This window comes from Hydra vulgaris, chromosome 12 (genome assembly GCF_038396675.1).
Source record: "Hydra vulgaris chromosome 12, alternate assembly HydraT2T_AEP".
Classification (NCBI taxonomy): domain Eukaryota; kingdom Metazoa; phylum Cnidaria; class Hydrozoa; order Anthoathecata; family Hydridae; genus Hydra; species Hydra vulgaris.
This window is the reverse complement of record NC_088931.1, coordinates 21,970,455-21,993,081: the sequence shown is the minus strand read 5'-3', so window position 1 is coordinate 21,993,081 and position 22,627 is coordinate 21,970,455. Positions and strand designations below refer to the sequence as shown.

Genomic DNA, 22,627 nt, shown 5'->3' with positions numbered 1-22,627 from the left:
AAAAAAGAAATATTGAACATGGAGATATGTTCCCAACGCAACAAAAGCGACGATCTGGAGCAGACACGCTAAAATTTTTGTTTTAAAAATGAAACGATGAAGGCTCAAAATGTGGAAGACTTAAATTTCAAAAAAAAGAATTACAAATTAAAAAAGAAAAAGTTGAAATGTCTAAAAATCTTATGAATATTATGATGTAAAATATGCAAATACAACTCCAAATGCAACAACAGCAAATTAACCAGCAGTTTCAAATGCATCATCAGCAAATGCAGCAGCAGGTTGTTATGTTAACAGCAGGTTATGTTTGCTGCGTTAATTGAAAAACTAAATAAATAGACGAAAAATATATATAAATAAACAATGAATATGAAAAACATTATATATTATGATAGATATTTATCCTTTACATTAAAAAATTTGTGTATTGAATCTCAAATTTTATGTTAATATATTTAATCTTTCTTTTCTTCATTATAGTTAAATTTGTCATTGGTTGATACAGTTGTTATTTGTTATTTGTTTTATTGTTATTGGTTGATACAGTTGTTATTTGGTTATTTGTTTTATTGTTATTGGTTGATACAGTTGTTATTTGTTATTTGTTTTATTGTTATTGGTTGATACAATTGTTATTTGTTATTTGTTTTATTGTTATTGGTTGATACAGTTAAACAAATGTAAAAGAGCAATATAAAAGTAGTAAATAATACGAACAATTTTTCTAATACTCGGGTACAGACAAAAAATTTGGAAGTTGCATTTCCAGATAAACAGGTTCTTCTAACCGCGCTTAAATTCATTTTAGAAATTTTTAAAAAAATTACAAATGACCACCATCTTGTAATATCTCCGAATATCCATTCTACCGTCACTCAAACTTGGCTTATTGATTTATCAAAAGCGACTAGCTGAGGAGTTTTTTTATTGTTTCTAAATTAACATTGTCAATTTATCTGAAATGGATAGGTGCCATTACTATATAAACAAAGCTTATTTCCATTGGTGTCTACGGCATATCTGTTTAGTTTAGGTAACAAGTTTGACGCAGTCATTACGTTTGCAGTCAGTAAATAAACTATAGACATGACATTTGTCTTCGACTGGTCTATACATATTAGCAATCATTCCACTGGGTAAAACAACACTTTGGAATTAGAGAGCGTGTATTTTTTTGTGACCATTGTAAACAGTTCGTTGGTCAATAAACCCAAAATAGTTTCTTAATGTTGCTCCCTTCTGGGAAATTGCCATGGAATATTGTTCTAACTTAATGGAAGATAATAGCGGCGTGTCAAAATCATTTAGCAAATAACTAAAACGACTGAAAATTTTGTCCATAACAAGATTATAAATAATGCAGTAATCAGGAACCGGGCGACCGAACTTCAGAATAAAATCTGAATATCTGAAGTGCAAGAAAATCGTTTCATAAAGATGCAGATAGCTTTGATTACAGTTATAGATAAATGGTTGTATGTCTTTGAAATATCTGGAATTTCCAAAGCTTCTTTCAATCTATAGATTTCTACTTTTTTTAAAGAAATTCTGGCCATGTTTCAGAATCATCTAATTCATCTAATTCAAAATGTTTGTAATTCCGATAAGAGTAATCATTTTTAGATCTATTATTATTGTATAGTAATTCAAATTCTACGTCATCAATAATATTTTCATCGTATGCTATAAAAAAAAGCGTCTCTTGTAACTCCCAATCTGTCATCTTTAAATTTAAAGAAAACTTTGATGCGGATTTTCTATTAAGATCGCTTTAATTGTTTGTATTGCAAATTGTTTTTGGAAATACTTTTAACTTAAAAACAAGTCATAAATAATTAATGACTTCAAACGTGCATGTTGAAAGTTTTTCATGCTAAACGTTTTTTAAATTTGCAGTGGTAGCAAACTTGCTAGCGTTTGTATTAACACCGCCTGGAGATAACGCGTGTATGCTTATTATCTCTACTTAGTTGTGCGGCGTCCGGGGGATGTCCGTCGGACGTCTGGACGTCCATGAGACATCCTCCGGACGACGCGTGCCTACTGGGTATAGTCAGCAGTCAGCAGTCGTGACGTGTTGGGGTACCTTAATCAAAATATTAAAAAATAAAACTTACAAATACTTAAGTTTGGTATTATTTTTATTTAAAATTATAATATTTCAAAGTATTACATTATATTTATCCACATTAAAAATTTTTAATGTTAGTTTTTTTTTTTTCTTCCTGCACTTTGTCGCATCGTCTTTTGTTACACATAGTAGGATAGTTGTTTAAGCACATGTTTAAGCGCCCTTAGGCTCAAAATTTGGTCGCCCTAATCCAATTTTTTTTGTAATGTAACAAAATAGACACATTATATATTAGAGAATTTCTTTGCAATAATATTTATTTCGAAACAACATAAATTACGACCATCAAACTTTTTTTAATAAATTTTTTTGCGATATTCTAAAAATTTTTGAAATTATTTCTGTTAATTATTTTAATAATCATTTCCCTAATTATTATATCTGCAGCTTATTATTATCACATTCTAAAAATGAAATTCTTGAATAGTTTATATGTTATTAATTATTCGTAAAGCTGTAGTTTTAAGTTTGTTAATTTAAGTCTCTTATTGGTGTCTTTAGTATGCGCAAAGTTTTTAAAAACTTTTTTTTTTTTTTTTTTTGTTTTGTTTTTGAAAGAGTTTCATCATCTACTTGTTGTGGCTACAGTTAAAACATTTTTCATCATAACCTTTTTTCGAAACCAGTTTGATAAGGGGTCGTCCACAAATTACGTCAGGCAGTTTTCGATCGTTTAGACCCTTGCCCCCCCCCCTTCACCCCCGTCACAACTACGTAACTCTTTAGTTACAAGTTCCGTACGAGTCGTCACAAAATCACCATCCCTTCTCCCCTCCCCCCAACCTTAAAGGGTGGCGCATTTTATGGACGACCCCTAATCAGTAGATAAAATACTTTTATTGATTAGTTAATATACTTTAAATTTTTTCCAATTATCGCTTTGTAACAATTTTCTAAGTTCAATAAAAATCCTATTTCGGAGAATTTTTTAACAGGTTTTATTTTTTCTTTTATTCTTCTTTTATTCTAATTTTTCCCAAAATATAAAAAATTATGTTTTTTAAAAACTTTGTTTTTTTATTCAAATTTATCTTACGATAAGTGTTTTAACAATCTTTCACACAGAACTAACAGAAATATGATCATATCTTCTAAAATTGATACAGAGCTTGAAGCAAGTTTCAGAAAAAGATTGATAAATGATAAAGGAAATAAGAATACAAAGATCAAGCATAGAAGAGCAACGATTCAATAATTTGTGATAATAAAGAGGAAATCTATGAAAAAAGAAAATAGAAACATAACTTTTTTTCTAACAATGATATAGATTTCAATTTCGAAGATGAGGAACCTACAAAACCTAAAATAACAAGAGTTGAATCACAATTAAGTAATATCAAAATATAATTTGTTAAGCTCATAAAAATATTTATTTCAACTTCTGATTAAATAAAAAGAGAAAATATAAACAATTTTTTCTAATAATGTATGGGCATTTTTGGTAAATTTATTAATTTTTTGACGTAAATGTATAACTGAGCAAAAAATCTTTATATTAATTTAGATGTTGGAAGTGTAATTGCTGAGTCGGAAGTTTTTGCCCCAAATAAAAATGTTAACTTTCACAAAGCAAGCTCAAAAAGTAAGCATCAGTTTAGGCCAGCATACTTCAGAGTAGAAAAAGAGATAACCAGTGAGGGTCTCATTGCACCAACAACTTCCAACAGTATAAGGGCCGGTCTCAGCATTTTAGATCAAACCCTTCTTATTGCAAGCATAGTAAACTATTTAGGAGGAAATGTTAAACAACTAAAGTTAAGCAGAGAATCTATCAGAAGGCAACGTTATAGATTTTTAGAAGAGAAAGGAGGCCAGATACGTAACGAATCTATTGATTTAATGGCTAATAAGATGTTAGTTTTACAATTTGATGGTAAAATTTTTAAGCATATTGAGGAAGACACTAGACAGGCAACTACTGCAGATAGACTATCAGTATCTGTAACAAGCCGAGAGTTTGAAACCAAAGATGATCTTTTACTTGGTGTTGTGCCAACTGATAGTGTTAAGGGAATCAATATGACTATAAATATAATGAATCTCCTCAAACATTTTGAAATTTGTGACTATAAAATCCTGCAATATTTAGGATTCTGTTTTGACACACAGTAAGTAACACTGGCTGGAAATCTGGTGCAATAACTACTATAGCAATATTTCTTGGTAAACGATCTCTTTGGCTATTGTGTAGACATCATATTGCCGAGATAAATATTACTTCGGTTTTTAAGGCAATTTTAAAGGAAAAATCTAAAGCCCTTGCAAATAAGTTGCTAAAAGATTTTCAGAATAAATGGGTAACAATTTTATCGAAAAGTTGTTGGCAGTGATCTCTACAAACTCTATTTGAAGTCTAAAAAGTTTGTAACTAAAGCACTAGAACATGAAATCTTCCCCTGGTATGTAACAATAATATAAAATAAATTAGTTTTTCCATAAATTTACTTTTTTCTAAAGGATATTAAATAAAAATAAGAATACTTAAGGAATGCTTATAGGCATCTTGTTCAATATTTAGCGTATTCTGAGAAATTAAATAATTTTCACATCTATCAGCCTATACTTATACAACATACTTTCTAAAGGATATTAAATAAAAATAAGAATACTTAAGGAATGCTTATAGGCATCTTGTTGAATATTTAGCGTAATCTGAGAAATTAAATAATTTTCACATCAATCAGCCTATACTTATACAACATACTTTCTAATGCTTGATATGACATCCACAGAAATTGAATATCTGACTCCTGAAAAGAGACATATGGTCTCAAGGGTAGGATTTATTGTTGCTTTTTATTATGGACCTGCCTTTGTTAAATCAGGCATAGTAGAGCATGTTGTTTTAAATGATTTTAATGCATTCGAAATTAATTAAACAATTTAAACAGAATGGGATTATGAAGTTGGAAACTCACTTCAGAAAAGCATGAGTACGACATCTTTAGGAGACAAAACCACACATGGTATTTGTCTTCTAAAGTTGTCGTACTATCGTTAGGTAATCCTCATATGAAAGCAGATGATAAGCGTTTAATCATTGAGAAACTTTTAAAATTTTCTGTTCCTGGATTATCAGATATTTCTGTAGAAGCTCCTTCTGCTGTTATTGCTACCAGTGATAGTCGATTAGAGGATTTAATTACAAAGAAGAGTTGGCTTTTTTTTATACATACAGGTCACATCGAGTCTGTTCGAGAGTGGCATACTTCAAGTGATTATTAAGACTGAATATTGTAGAACAGATAACTGTGGTTATCGATTTTTGAAAATTTTTATTTTTCGACCCTATTTTGTGTCACCCTAATGGAGATGTATTAGAGGGACTCATATTATCTAGGTGTCTTATAATATCACTTTTGAAAAAGAAATTTATAAAATAAAAATAAAATAAAAATTTTTGAAAACATAAAAAAAATTATATTGAAAACATTGTAAAAAAATAAAAATAAAAATATTATTGAAATATTATTATAAAAAATTTTATATTATATACGTATTGAATATCATACACGTAAGTATATAAATATTAAACTTTAATTAATGAAACATGTTTTCGTTAACTTTTTTATTTTTAAAATATATAAGAAAATAAATATGACAAAACTTTGAATTTGAAAACATAAGAATTTAATGAAATAAAAACAAAACAAAACAATAATTTAACAATATGAAAACAATAAAACGTTTGGATTATAAGGATTAAGTATGCAGATTAACGTTTGGATTAAAAAATAGTTTACTTTAGACGTCATGTCTTCATAAACACAAACGAATTTTCAAATATGCTTTTAAAACGCTGATTTCATTAAGAATATGTGCCCCCCCTCCCACCCCCCTCCTCCAAAAAACAAATAAACAGAAGTAAATCTGATTAATCAAATTGATAGTTATTGCTGTAAAACAAAAAGTTAATCAAAAACATTTGAAGTAAAAATTTTTAAAACATATTTAAAATGTTAAAAATAACAATAGATTTTCTCCCATTGAAGACAAAAAGGTTGAAAAAAACATGAGGTAATAATTAACAAACTCTAGTCTAATTAGAACTGTTTTCACATTAAATGAAGTTATGGAAATGATTAAAAGAAGCATAAATTAAATATTCAACATACTAGAGATCTTCTTTAAATAAATTTTATTGTAAGAAATTTTTAAAATTGAGAAAATATAAGAAGTTTCAACAAAATAACTAATAGTTTATATGTAAAAAAAAGTTGTGTTTGTTTATTGCAGGGGTTCCCAACCTTTTTGTGCTCTAGAGCACATTCTAAAGAATCGGTAGGGTAGCGGGCACCACCTATTTTTAATCAGGACGGTACGAGCTTGTGGCTACTTGTACTACAGGTTTTCTGTGTGTACAAGAACTGGTATGCGAATATCACTCCCCGTTCGAGGTTAGCGTCAGGCTCTCAACTAGACAAGGTGTGACAAGTACAGTCAGTACAGGAACCACTCGAACATACACAATTGCAAACATGAACGTATTTAGTAAACCTAGACATTGAAAGAAATTAAAACTCTAACAAATAAATAAAAGTATTTAACATTTTAAATCAATATTTATGAAAAAAATTTTCACTGTTGAATAGTGAAAACTTTTTCACTATTCAACAGTGAAAATTTTCGCCAATTCAAACAAGTCGTTCCGCGGGCGCCATGGTACCCGCGGGCACAGGGTTGGGAACCACTGATTTATTGTTATCCTTTTTTGTCACGTGATTTGTGCATAATTTAGATAACTTTTTAAGCATAACGGAAATTTTTCTTTTGAGAGTTACTAAAACTCAAGTTTTGTTTGAAAAAAAAACAAAAAGTTAAAAGCTCCTATTTACATATTTGTCTGATATGAAAATGGTTTTGTTCTATTTATTTAATGTTTTAACTATGTTACACTAATTTATTTTTTTAAATATTTTTTAGCTTAAAATCTTTAAAACTAAAATCAGAAGATTTTATTCTATTTTATAAATTTGATCATAATTGTCGAGAAATGGATAAATTACATGCTTTTAATTTGGCATAACAATTTTTAATGCTTAACAGCCAAAGAAAACACAAAGTTGGTTCCAAAAAAGTTAATATTTAAAAATTTATTCATACAGCGCTAGACAACCTTCTTAACCTATATGTAAAACAGTATAAATTGTATTTTATAAAAATTGACTAGTCTGCAATCACTTGACCCTAAACAGCTTTGGTTTTCTTTTCGTTTGGAAAAGTTATCCGGATTACTATTTTTTTTATCTTGAATTTGTTTTTGTTCATTAAAATTCTTAAATGACGTAACATTTGCGTCGAATGAGAATTAAATTTAAGATTTGCTTAATACTTGATAATTTTTTAAGAGATTAAAATTATCGCTTTCTTTTATTTAATTCAAAACAATTCTTTAAAACAAAACTAATTGTAAAAGGAAATTAGCTTTATCCGTATAGGGTAAACAACCTATTTTTTGGCAGTTTATCTAACTACAGTATTGTAAAAAATTTAAGACCAAAAAATAAATCATGATTTATTTTTATTTTTAAATTTTTATTTAGTCGAATATATTTTTCTGATAAAAAAATATTAATAATAAATTTTAGAAAATAGACAAACAAAATAAAAAATAATAATAATGACAAAAACTTTTAAACAAATTTAAAAAAATGTATTTAAAGTTTTATAGGTAAGTTTTATTTAATATAATTGTGAAAAGTTAAGAACCACAGAACAAAAAACGGAAATTTTTACGTAATACCGCGTAATTCTATAATGAATTTTTAAGCACTCATTTATACGATTCGGCATCGAGTCTATTAAATTCTCTAAAATATGTTTGGGAACATTTCCAAGTATTGCTGGTAAAATATTGCGCAACTCCTCAAGGCTCCTTGGTGCTTTCTTGGCAATCTCTTTATCAAGCCAAGTACAAGATTTTCAATGCAATTTAAATCTGGGCTATTTGGTGGCCAAGTTAGATGCTCAATATTTTTGCTTTCGAACTGTTTAGAGACAATTTTAGCCCTGTGACATGGCGCATTGTCTTGCTGAAAAATGAACGGAACGCTTTGCTCAAGTGCATCAATTGGTGGTAACAAGTTGTTATTTAAAATATCGACGTAATAAATAGAGTTGAGTCGACCGTCAAATAATTTAAACATACCGAAACCATAATATGTCATGCAGCATCATATTTCAACCGACCCGTTATCTTGTTTTGTTCTTTGAACGATACAATCGAGATTATATATTTTTCTGAAGACTGCCTGCGAATTATAATTTGGGTCTTTTCGGTTTTCAACCTCGATATTCATCTTATCACTGAACATTACCATCCTCCATTTTTCTTTAGACCATTCTTTGACGCTTTGGCAAAATTCGATTCGCTTTTTTATATGTTGTTTAGTATGTCATGATTTTAGAACAGCTTTTTTCCATAACATATTGTTAGCTATTAGTTTTCTACGCTCAAGTGATGCCGATGCTTTTGACATCCATTTGAAAGCTTCCATTTCCTTCTTAATTCATGCGACGGCATAGTTCGATTTTTCTTTGCCAACCTGATTAAAAGGCGATCATCATTAAGTGTCGTCAAACGCGGTCTTCCAGAACGATGGTGACCAACGTAAGATTTCGTCTCTTTGAATCTTGTTGATGATTGTTAGCACCGAACTATGTGATCGCTTTATTATTTTTCCAATTTCCAGAGCGGTTTTACCTTCCTGGTGAAAATGCACCACTTTTACACGATCGTCATAGGTAATAGCTTTTCTGCTCATTTTTTCAAAAGAAAAGAATTTTTTTTTATTTGAAACTAAATACTTTTTTTTTAATACTTTTATTGGTTTTTTGGTAACGACTCAGGTCATTATTGGAATATTTAAACAAAAAAGGTAAAAATAAATTTAAAAAAGACGTATTCGCTGCATTTAGCACAAAAAATTCTTTGTGGTTCTTAACTTTTTCTCACAAAAAATATTTTAAAAAATTAACACATAATATTTAATCCTTATTTTTATAGGCTCTATTAATTAATTTTCAAAAAAAAACATCTTTTTATCTCGTGTTCTATTTAATATGTTTGAAAAAAAAAGAATATTTTACTATATTTAGAATAAAAATTAATTTTATTTGATAAAAATATATATATTTTTTTTTTAGTGGTTTTTAACTTTTTCACAATACCGTATACTACGTTATTTCTTTTTTGGCCGTAAATTTCTTTTTGTTTTTATTGTTTAGAAAAAAAATTTTTTTTTTTTTTTCTGTAAAACAAATAAAATGAATTTAATATATTTGAAAAAAATATACAACCTAAAAATTTTATTGTTTATCTACGAACAAATGTCTTCCTTTTGAAAATACATTCTGTACCATTTTAAATGAGATAAAAATTTATTTAAAAACAATAGTGTCATGACTGAAGTTGGTACTTAAGTTGTCATAAGTTAGATAACTGTTAATATAAAGTTGATTGCGTTGTGCTAACGTTGCAGTTGACATACGCTCGTATGTTGATATACGCTGTTTAAGGTGGTACCCCTAGAAAAAAGCTATTTTCTTTTATGGTGATAGCGAATCGTTCTAATATCAATTTTTCAATACTAGAAATTAGTACGAGTTTAAAAAGTATAATTTTATAACAAAATGGGCATTTTTTAAGGCTGAGTCTGTATTTTTTTACAGTTTTATGAGCAAAATTAGGAAAAACTTGGGACACAATAATTTAAAAAAAACTTATGCATATAATATGAAATTTAGTACAATGATATATTACATATATATAAAGAAAATGAGCAAAAAAAAAACTATAGGCAGGCTTAAAAACTCATAATGGCGGCCAACGTAAAAAAATACACTTTGAAACCCTCTACCCAAATACAAAATTGAAATAAGAAAAATTAAATAATGAGTCATTAATTTCTTTCCGCTCAGTTTTTAGGTATATGTTTGAAGAATGTTTCCATAAAATTTCAAGTCATAAAGTTTAATATTCATGAAAATATGAGATTTGAAAAACTTAAAATTGCATGAAAATCATATTTCGCAGAAAATGCTATTTAAAAACTTAAATACAAAGAAAAATAATACAAACTTTTATTCTAAAATCCAAATTTTTCATCTTTATACTTCAAAAGACCTCTCAAATAATAGATCATTGGAAAGAGTATAAAATGCCATTTAAAAAGTATATATATACTCAATTTTTATTTTTTTATGTTTTTTTTTCCTAGTGTGCCCACCTTAACGAGTTCACGTTGACCCCGTGCAAGTTTCACTAAGTAGGGTCACTGTAGGTCTAAATTAGCTTACTCAACCATTGCGGAATTACTTAACTATCTAAGAAATGTATGGTTAAAATAGTTATTTAAAAAAAGTTATAACTTTTGAAACTTTTGAAACTTTTTAACTAATTAATATAGTTATCATACTAAAATTGGTGTTATCTAATTATCTGTATTTTTAAATATGTTTAAACTTCTTTGAGATCTATCTAATTATTTTAGTTATTTTATACTTGTTTTGTTCTTTTATATTTGTTTTATTCTTTTATATTTGTTTGGTTCTTTTATTGATATTAGCTGTAAAATATAAACGTGAAAAATGATAAGAATATTATTTTCTATTTGTTCCTGTCATTCCATTATAAATATTATAAAATATTATAAAAATTCATATTGTTAATAACGAAGAAATAGCGGTTTAAGTTCTATTTTCCTGGATAGTTTTTCACTACAATCACCTCACCCTCCTCTTGCGTATATTTTTTCAGAAAATTGATATTATTTTTTTGGAAAAAATGTACTGGATTGCTACAAATTTTGTATGTATACAGTGCTATCGGAAACTTTACCTTGTCTTATTTAACTTAAACTTACAGCCCCAAAATTTTTTTAATGTCAATTTAATGTTGCTTCAGCATAGTGACAGCTTGCTAAATAAGGCCAAACTCTTATAGGAACAATATGAGATTTTATAAAAGGTGGAGGACGTTTTTCAAGGTACCCTTTTTTGTAGAGTTTGGCATTCATTGACTTTGAGGTTACAAATGACTCGCATTTTTTGCCAAAGCTAAAAACTGCTTGCCAAATCATACATTTTCTGCTAAACTTATCCAGTTTTGTATATTTATATTTATTGCTGACATCTCCAAGCTTAATGCCAGCATAAAATCTGTGACCAGATTTATTATTTATTTATTATTTGTCGAAAGTCTAATTTGACATAAGTTTTATCATCAAGAGTTAGACAGCCATCGAAATTTGTCACAATATTGTCTTACAGTTTTCTTGCGCTTGTTTTGATACATTTTTGCTGCTATTCAGTACGGTTTGAATATTTTATCTTGCAATAAGAGTGAATACTTTAAAAACTCTTGACTTTTTGCACAAAAGAATAAGATCTACTGTATCTTTTGCTCTTTCGTAGTCAATATTTCTAGAGTCTGCAATTATGAACGACGAATTTCCGAGACCAACTTTTTATTCTCAAACCCTTTCTTTCTAGGAATTGATGGATAAAGATTCCTTATAATATTTGAGAACCTAAGAAACAGACTGACTTTGCCTAGTTTAGATAATGTTCTAGATGATGATACAGTACTTTCTAAGTAAATGTGCAAAATTTGTTCACAGTTGAGTTGTTCTTTTGACATTATTTTTAATAATAATCTCTCAGGAAAACGTTTGTTTATTTTTTTATGAAAAGTGGTTCTAAGCTTTGTTTATATTTAGAAAGTTTACTTTTTTGTATTATTTTTAGTTAATTTAAAGCTCTCAAAGTTGAGTCATTTTTTTCGTGGCTATGCTTCATATACCTTATTTCGAACTAGCTTAAAAACTTGTTTTAAATCGTGTGGCCGAGATATCAGTGAAGGTAACAGAAAAATATAAGCTATATAAGTTTATATTGACGCCAGTAACAACTTGGAAATCAAATTTTATGGGGTTTTTTGTTTTAGATCTTTTCTTTTCTTTTTTTTTTCTTTAATTACTTTTGCTAACGTTTAGAACATCCAAACTTGATAACCGATTACTCGATAACCGGTTATATTCGACTAATTTTTTTGCTATTCAATATTCGGATATTTTTGTTCAAATAACCGGTTATTTTAAAAATTACAGTTTTGCCGACTGTTAATTTTTTTAATACACATTTCGTGAAAAGACTAAACAATTTAGTATTTTTATTTAAGATAAGACAAAACAACATCTAAAAGACAAAATAGTTTTTACTAGTGCTATACTTATTATAAATTAGTTGTTATTGTGATAAGTTAATTAAATTGTGTTGTTTGTCTTACTTTATCTGTAACTTTCGAATGTTTTCGAAAGTTACAGATAAAGTAAGACAAACAACAATTTGTTATTACTACCGGCTTACTTTATCTGTAACTTTCGAATGTTTTCGAAAGCTACAGATAAAGTAAGCCGGTAGTAATAACAAATCACTTCATTGATTTGTCATTACTACCATACCGGTAGTAATAACAAATCAATGAAGTGATTAGTTATTACTACCAGTTTGGATCCGTAAAATACTGGTCTTGGTAAGTCTATTCTACACCGACCATTTCTATACTTAGTCCATACTTCAATATTTTTTAGTAAGCGGTAGAAACACTATAAATATTATTTACCTTTTAAAGTTATGAATAAAAAAAACAATATATGACAAAATTAACTTTAAAAAATTTTAAACGCTTCTGTACTCGTTCTTTGAACCGCTATTTAACAGCGGTTTGGATATTAGTACCCGAAGCGGGTATTCTAAATAATATTTAGAATACCCGCTTGAAATAAGCTGATTAATTACAATTGGTATAAAAAATTTAAAAACATTTGGAATTAGAATTAAAAATATGTGAAATAATGAACTTGCCATGACTCTTTATAATACTGATCATTGTCATGGTAATCATGGTAAGTCTATTTCACACCGATCCTTTCTATGCTTATTCTTTATATAGACGTTTTATTTCAATAATTTTTAGTAAATGGTAGAAAATAAAAATCGGTCAAATCTTTGTTTTGAGTTAACGATTATTATTCAATACATTATAACTTATTATTGTAAAATTGTAAACTTCTATTTAAAAAAAAGGTTCAGAATAATAAATTTTTTCTTTTACTAAGTTTCTATATAGTGTTTTTAAAAAAGTTGTCTCTTTCATCTGTGTTAAACACGCAGACTTTAAAATGTTTTATTTTATATTTCAGAAAATTGGAAAAGATTTTTGAAGCTCTACCCTGCGGACGTTCTGCGCCCGCTGGGTAGAGCTTAAAAAATGTTTTATTTTCTATTTTAAAAAATCAAAAAAGATTAAAAAAAAAAAAAAGTGGAAGCGCAAAGATTTGAACCATGGCATTTTACTTGCTGTTTCACATTTCAAATGCTGCAAGCTAATTACTTCGGCCACTAAGGCCTAATTTCGATAAATGTATTAACACTATTTAATAAACAAAAGACTTTATAAAACGGCAAATAAATGCTATTAATCAAAATTAAAGAGATTTTGCCGTCATGCAGTTTTAAAGTAAAACTGTAAAACTTAATATATGTTTTAACATTACATAATTTGAAGTTTACATAAGTAAGATATTTGCGCCTCTTTTTCACTATTAGCTCGGGTGTAATGGCTGCCATGAGTTCTGTGCAAACATGCACGAATGAGTTACGGCAGCAGCAGGAACAACTGCATTAAATTCGATATTAAAACATTATAGGATAAGATAGTATTTCTTTGACTAATTTTTGTGTAAAAATTTTCATAATCAAACGAAAACTTCAAATACTCGTCGAAAAATGCTGCCGTTACTTTGGCTTATAAAATATTGGAAAGGATCAATAAACAAATGTTTAGTGGAGTAGAACTAAACATGAATTTTTCAAGCTCAACTGAAGAATCAGATATTGTGGAATTAAATTTACAAGAAGAGCTGTAAATAGCAATACTGTCAATACAACCTAAAAACCTAAAAAGGAATTTCGACAATTAGATTTATTTAGAAAAAGAATCTTTTTAAAAAGTTATTTTCTTTTTTTTAAACTTGGGGAGACATTTCTGCCCCACTGCAATAACTTTAAATAAACTAAATTTAATAAAAAATTAAAAACGGTGAAATAAAGTTAAAATTTTAACATTTAAAATACAAAATTTTAATCTTTTAATAAAGCCGCAATTAAAACTTCTGAAACCGCGATAAAACTTTTAAAATAATCTTTCTATGATATAACTTTTTTGAAATCTTATAAAACTATTCTAATAAAATCTTAAATACAATTAATAAAATGTCATATTTAACAAATTATCTACAAAATTTACTAACAAAAAAATCTTTATCAACTATAAAGACGTAATTGTAATGATTTAAATTAGTTTGAAAGTTTTACAATATTTTTATATAGAGACAGAAAAATAATATCAAACGCGATTTAGGACATTTTTAAACTAAAACTTCAGCAACTTTTTGTAATTTAATTTCATAGAATTAAGTAAAATGTTTTTGTTTTTTTGTTTACAGTAGAATATTATTTTATAAGGATTGTCCAAAAATATGTTCTGCTCATTTTTTATAAATTCAGTCTGAAAATCAATTACCAGAAAAGAAATAATACAGTTGTTTAAAATTTTATAAATATATAAAAAGAATTTTTATATTTGTCATATTTTGCACAAAAAAAAATCTGAAATCTCCTGCTAATCCTATCAAAAATACCAGATAATCAAGTATACTGTACCGACAAGAAACCAGCAGATGACACTCCAACAAACAATTTATAATTCAGTAATGGTTTTTATCGTTTTAATTTACTTCTGACCTACGGCTGTTCTCCCGAAGCTAATCTGCGATTGATGTCATCAATAACAACTGGCAAGTCGTTTATTGTATCAATTACATAATGAGCACCGGCATTAGAAAGTATTTCATACGATTTTTTTAAAAGTCTTTCATAATCTTCTTTGCTTAATTCATTAATTTCTTTTTGATTCAATGCCACATAGTTTCCCTTTAATAAAATAGTTTTAAACTGTAAACTTTATAAAAAACTCAAAATAAAAAATACAGTTATAAAACACGTTTCATAAATAAATATAAATTAATTTGTATACCGTTCTTGCAAGACCTACACTCCAACAACCAGCTAAAACTCCCTCTCGAACGCCGTCTGCCGTATCATCCACTTTGACCACTGCTTGAATAGGACTTACATCCATGCGTATACAGTTCATCCACACCATGTAAGGAAATGGACGAGCTTGAGGTACTTCATCTGCTGCTACAATAGCGTCCGGATTATAACCAGCTCTTGAGGCGTATTCTTTTAAAACATCAACCATAGCCATTGTAAAACCAGTTGAGGAACCAACTTTTAGTTTCATACTTTTTTGCATGTATTTAACGGTATCTACTGCTCCGTCTATCATTTCAGCATAATTTCCAAGACAAGCAAGCTAATTGTATCATAAAAATTTTTTATACAACATCATAAACATAAAAAAAAACTGTTATAAAACAATTATTTATGTTTATTGAAACTTTAAGCAACCTTGTTAAAGAAAGTTCACTATGTATACAACTTGTATGCATAGTAAACATTCTTTAACGGCCAAATAAACCAATTAAAAAAAAATTATGACACTGCCCAGGTAAAAAAGTTCTATAGAATTTCTGTAAACTTTTGAAACATATGGCCTATAGTATTTTTATAGAATTTCTATAGAATATCTATTAATTTCTATAGAAATTGCTATAAAACCTTTTTTTCTATAGAAAAAAAGTAGAAAAAAAGTTCTATAGAAATTTCTATAGAAATTAACAGAGATTCTATAGAAATTCTACAGAATTTTATAAAATTTCTATAGCCCATATGTTTCAAAAGTTTATAGAAATTCTATAAAGTGGGAAGAGATCCAACTTGAGGCAAGAGCTCTCTATGCATTTGTATGAGCTGGGAAGAATAGTATAACATTATCAAATTATTTACTTTATTATTCAAAGCTAAAGTATTTAGAATTAATACTTAGACTTTGTTTTTAGGTTATTGAAAAATCCAAGAATAATATAGTATTTGTTGTTGCAAAATAATCTTAAATAGAGAGACTAATATTTATTATTATCATTAACGGCAATTATTTTTTACCGATATACTTAAGATGTAACGAATACGTTTGTTTTTTTCCTTGTCCGGCTAGATGGCATTCATTTTTAGATATACCGGGTATGAATTATATTATCTTGCCAAATATACCGGATACGGCAAGTATAATGAAACATCCGCGAATATACTGATTTTTGTCTGCGAGAAAAATAACTTTTAATAAAAATTAGATTATTTCAAATGAATAGCGACACGAACTAATAATATTGAACATTTTGTTAAAAGAAATTTATTAAAAATTGATAAGTAAACAAACAAAAATTTAGTAAACAAGTAAAGCGCAAAATATTGCACTAATTTAAAAAAAATTTTGTTTTCAATTTTCAGTCATTCCGATATTTTCAGGTCATATTTTTATATTTCGTAGTTTCGATATCAGTTGATATAAAATTTTTAGCAGTCATACTAAATATATAAAACAAGTTCAAAGAATGTTTGTAGTTGGAGACTTGTGCTAACACTTGTTTCCACTTTATAAACACGTTAACACTATAAAAAGAAATATAAAACATCCGGCATAATTGGAAATTGGATACTTTAATTGTGCAATTTATTCATTTTCATATCACCTTTAAGTCATATTGTAAGCATGGAAATAGTTAAATTGTTTTAAATAAATTTTATGTAAATTGTGTCTTGTAAAATGCAATTTGATTATCGTAAACAAAAAAAATCAAGATATACTTAATAAATATCTTAAACGTTATTGTATACAAACGCTGAGATATGATGAAGTAAACATTATAATATAACATCGAATACAACAATACATTAGTGCTAATACATAAATACTCAGAGAAATATAAATCTATACTCCTCTAATTAAAATAATATACCAATTTTATAAACAAATATACTTTTGGAGGTATAATAAATCCATTTACCTCATTGCTTCGAAAATTTTTTTGTATAAAAATGATAAAACAAAGACTTCGTTTGGAGTTACTCGCATGTAGTCATGGAAAGCTTGCAAAAGACTGAAATCAGTCCTGTCATTGAGTACCTTTATACTTGATATTACATTGAATACATTTATAAATAAGTCAGGTCACTTAGTATTTGGGCTGTATATTTATCTATTTGTTTCATTTTAATTATTCTATAGTTTGATTTTAAAAAAATCACAAGGAGAGCAGTTTACCCATCCCCTTTCCCGTTTACTCTAGTCTTGTTTAAGTAAAAACCAGAACTAACTCAATGGGATCCAGAATTATAGGGTTTGTGTTTCTTTGATGTCTTTTTTTTGAATATAAACTCTTTTCTTACACCTTTTTACTTTTCTCTGCGTTTTTAAAATATTAGATGACTATTTACAATGATTTAAAATATTGGATGACTATTTACAATGAATTAAAATATTAGATGACTATTTACAATGGTTTAAAATATTGGATGACTATTTACAATGAATTAAAATATTAGATGACTATTTACAATAATTTAAAGTTTTATTATGGCCACTTTTTAATGGTTTTTTTTTTCAGAAAATTTTTTTGTGGAATATTAAACCAGCCAAAAACATTTTCAATATAATTAATATCATCATTGAAATTTATGATGGCAGAACACACACCAATTGTAAGTAGGGGAGACCGGGGCTAGTTAGCCGCAGGGGTAAGTTGACAAACTGCGTTTATCTTTAGAGCCTTTCATCAGAAAGTGACAAAAATTACTCAGAAACTTCCTTATTGACCATTTCATCATTCAATGTAGTATTGTCAGGATTCGCGCATGCGCATGGGAGATATTGAGATTTATGCGTTTTTTGTACAAAAACATAACTTTTAGAACATCGCTTCCTTTTTACTTTACAAAGAAAATATTTAGTCGTATGAAAAAAAAATTATTGTAAAAGTTCCAGTCACAATTGGTTTACTATATCGAGTCAGACTATTTTTTCAAAGCTGCCGTTTTTCAGGATCTATAGACTGTTTATTAAAAAAAAAGCTTTCGGGGTAAGTTGACAAATTTTTCACGGGGTATTACCCCGTGAAAAATTTGTCAAGATTTGTCAATGTCATTTGTCAATGCTATGAGCCAACTTAAAGTTGGCTCATAGCATTTACTATGGAAAAAAATATTAATTTTTATAAATTTTTTTTTCTTTTTTTTTTTTTAATTTTTAACAATATTGAAAATATTTATTCTTACAAAAAAATTAAAAAAAATTTTTTTTTAGTTTTTTTTTCCACAGATAAAAGGTGGGCTACTGTTTGGCTTTTATACGGACTATATAATCTAATATTTTATATAATCATTTTTATAGTTTGCGGCAACATAACCCGTGGTGGGGTAAGTTGGCGCAAATTTTTTTTTTTTTTGAGGGCCCGGAAAGGCCCCAAGAATTTTTTTTTGTAAATGAATGCAAATTTTATAAGATACCCTAATCCATACTCTTTAAGCTTACACTTTAAAATTTTTATAAAAATGTACTGTTAGGGCTACAGAGCTCATAGAGTTAAAACCGAGCCAACTAGCCCCGGTCTCCCCGACTTTTCTGCTACAATAAGTAGATTTTGGACAGCGTGTCTAAATAATTCCATTTAAACACTCATTCACATTTTGCGTTTGGTCATGCAGGCATTGTTCTAACGAGAGTCTTGACTTAATTCCTAAAAAAAATTTTTTTTTTCAGTTATGCAAACTGCATAAAGAATACTTGAAAACAAATTGGGGTGGAATTGCACTAGAAATAACTGGCAATAGAGGTGTTATAATTCCATAACATGGTTGCTAAGAGCGTTGCTAAGAGTGAAATCTATACCAACATTAAGATAAATTGAAATAACCTCAATTTTCTATTTTTTTTTTTTTTTTTTTCCAAATTTCGATGACAAATTAAGATTGTGTGATTAATTTTGATCTTAAAGCAATTAAAATTAAAAAAATGAAAATTTTAAGATTTTTACTTTTTTAATTGTGCAGAAGTACTTAAGGACTTTTTTATTTTACTTAAAACAATTTGAAGCAAATGTTTATGTGATTGTTTTTCTGTTTATGTGGTTTTTATGTTTATGTGATTATTTTTCTCTTTTCTCTTTAAAAAATAAAGGATAAGTGGAAACTGACCTTAAATCCGTTGAATAGGATATAATTTATACTTTAGCGCGGCGATTTTCATTAAATTTTTTGCGCTATTTTAATTTTTGGTTTAATTAAGGACTACTAAAAAATAAACGAGAGGAAACTTTTTATCTTGCTTGTTTATTTATTAAGCAATGTGTAAATTATGGATGCAGGGTTGAAATATGCATTATTCGGTCTTTGAGATCGCTAACTTACATAAAACTCCAAACATTTGTATGTTTCTACTTATATATGGTGGCCGCACTTTTTTTGAGTTAAAAAATTTGAAGAATTTAGGAGATTTTAAAGGTTTTTTTAGGAGATTATAGGGATAACACGGAATTAAAAATATTATTCAAAGAATTAAAAATACTATTCAAAAATTTCAACAAAAAAACTTGAAGTTAAAGTTGAATGTTCGAAAGAAAACTTAAAGTTCAAAAAACAAGTTTAAATTTAGATATTTTAGAAGTGTTTTTCAAATTCAAGTATATTTTAGGAGAATTTAGGTCTTTTTAGAAGGTTTTTTAAAAACTAAGATATTTTAAGATTTATTAGGAGCCTGGGGAAAAAAAAAACCAAAATTTTTACCCCCTCCTCCTCCTGCCCCAAACGTAAGAGCAATAAGTTAATAACATATTTTTTTTACTGTTCTCACCAAAATCTATACTCATCGATAAATTTTAAATTTCATAAAATCTCTTAGCGTTCAAAAATTATGGCTATACAAAGCTTGAAGCCCCCGCTAAGAGATAATACTATGAAACTGTCTGTCCCTTATCCCTTAATTAAAATTATTTGTAACTAAAATTAATTACTCTTTTAAAATATAACATGTAATAAACCTTTTTTTTAAAAAAAAAAAAAAGCTGTAATAAGACATGCAAAAGTGCAAAAATAAAATTATAGTATCTATAATTATAAATACCTGTAAAGGTACGAAGTCTTGAAACATTTTTTCAACATCATCATTATTTGGAAATCGTCCAAATTTTTGAAACCATCGTTTTCTTACAGCTTCAATTTCTGTAATCTTCTGTATATGAACTCTTTTATGCATTCCCATAGGCTGCCTTGCTTCTTCAATAGTTATTGGAACACCCTGATTTTGAAAAACCTCGACAAAAACAACAGCCGGAGCGTAAACTCCACAATCAATAACTGTGCCGGACCAATCGAGAACTACTCCTTTTATTTTCCCTTGATACCGATGTATGGTACGAAACTCAGTACGAGAATTAGTTAAAATATCACCTAAATAAATATTCAAAAATTTTTTCAAGAATATATTTATTTTTCAAACAAGTAATTAAAAGATTCGCTTACCTTGCTGTCTATGCAGTGGCCTTGCTAAAGTGTCACTTTTTGCTAAAACTACTTCACTAGCTGCAATTGCATTGTTAATATATCTTTTTGAAAGTAAATTGACATAATGTCGAAAAACTCGTTGAGCAGCGAAAGAATGTGCCATTTTTTTTAAATGTGAAAAAAAAAAAATCAATTTTAAATAAAACTACTCTTTATATAAAGAAATTTAAAATTTACAGCTGTCTCAAGCTTTTATTTCAACTTTCTATTCAACTTAAAATGTTAATGACGTCTTTAACTAGCGTCCTTTAATCTCTCTAAATAAACGTAAAAACTGGCGTGCGTAACTGAAGGAATTTTTTTTATTTTTGTAGCCATTTTCTAAAACTTTGAAGCGTTTGTAAACATCCTTTTTTTAGTTTACATACAAAGGTCATGAGTTTGTAAAGTCACATGCAATTAGTTACATAACGTAGTTTTATGATATATTTACGATATATATTTAAAACTAAAATTAAGAGAAATTTTGAAATGTTAAAAAAACTCCAGAACTAAAGTTAAGAAATAAAGAATTCTTTTTTTTCTTTAATTCGAATGCTCATGTAAAAAGAATACCTTCGAAAATTTTTCAAATTGAACCAGATAAATTAATTTAGAATAACGAATCAATTTTATTCATAAAATAAAATTGTTATTATTAAAATTCTCATTTTAATCAGATTGTGCTTGACTGTAATTTCTGTTTTATAGTGGATTTCATTAAGTTGGTAAGGAAGCAATTTATAGTTTTCTTGGGGAGAAATAACATATTTAGAGGAAAAAAGAACAAGATGGCAAATGGGGCAAGATGGCTTTACATATAACAACTCAACAAAAATTTTAAAAATGGGTGAAAACGAAACTGTATTTATATATATTGTATTTTAAAATACCAATTGATGTTTTTAAATATTGTTAACGTAATTTTATACGCATAAGTTAAATTTTTGTGTTTTAAAAAAAAGTACCTCGGTTTCGGTTATTACCAATGGATCCTTCGGGTGTAACATTTTTAGGAATTTTTTTGCGACTCGTGCTTATTTTGTATTACTTTAGTTAGAGTATTTGGTAGTTTTTAAATGTTACAAAATTGGAGGCAGAGAACGCATAATAAGTCATCTTGCCCCAGCCAAGTGACCAGATGACAATTTTATGAGTTTTACATTTTAATTTTTAACACGAGTTTTTTACTCGCAAACTGAAATCTCATGCAGACAAAGAATTTTTATGAATTTTGAAAAAGCTCAGGATTTTCAACCAATAAGTTGATCAATTGTTCAGCCGTACACTCTAATGGAGATAATTTAAACCAAAAAAAAATAAAATACATCGTTTTCAATGCATTTTCGACGTCTAAAAAAATAAAAGCGGGTTAAACAAGCAGGTCCAGAATTTTTAGTATTCAAAATAGATAACTTTCAATAATGGTGCGTGCTTGAAATATTTTAATACTAATATCGTGCTTGAAATTTTTTAATAAATATCTAAGAAAAAATTGGAGCTTGGGAACAAAATTAAACTTAAAATTAGGGTCCACTTCTCCTAATTGTGGTTTCAATTAAAATAATCGATTTTTTTCCCTATGATCTTAAACTAGGTCTAAAGTAAACGACTTTAAAACGATTTACGAAATAAAATCTTTTTTAGTTAAAGACAACATTAAAAAAAAAAAAATCTTTTTTCGTTAAAAAGTTACTAATATTTATAGTTTGTGATTTTCCAATTAACCTCCAGCAATTAACTTTCAATGGTCGCAGCTTTTGAATAACAAATTTTTCGGCGGCATGTTTAAAATCCGTCGATAAATTTTGCTTTTTTAAAATATGAAACGAAAAAAATCCTCAGAATTTGAATAGGATTGGCTTCGATAACTCATTTACAAATTAAAAAAAAAAAAAATTTAATTTCTTATTTGTGGTTTTTAATATTTTATAT

General features: G+C 27.7%; 1 protein-coding gene across 1 annotated transcript; it reads right to left on the bottom strand.

Annotated features, from left to right (window-relative positions):
* Positions 1–14,338: 14,338 nt before the first annotated feature.
* On the bottom strand, positions 14,339–20,979 carry LOC100197207 (phosphonoacetaldehyde hydrolase). The gene is made up of 4 exons (XM_065812555.1): positions 20,672–20,979; positions 20,274–20,599; positions 15,231–15,572; positions 14,339–15,127 (listed from the first exon to the last, which is right to left on the bottom strand). Exons 1-4 carry the CDS (start codon positions 20,814–20,816, stop codon positions 14,939–14,941), a joined length of 1,002 nt encoding a protein of 333 aa, XP_065668627.1. The 5' UTR covers positions 20,817–20,979; the 3' UTR covers positions 14,339–14,938.
* Positions 20,980–22,627: the final 1,648 nt, after the last annotated feature.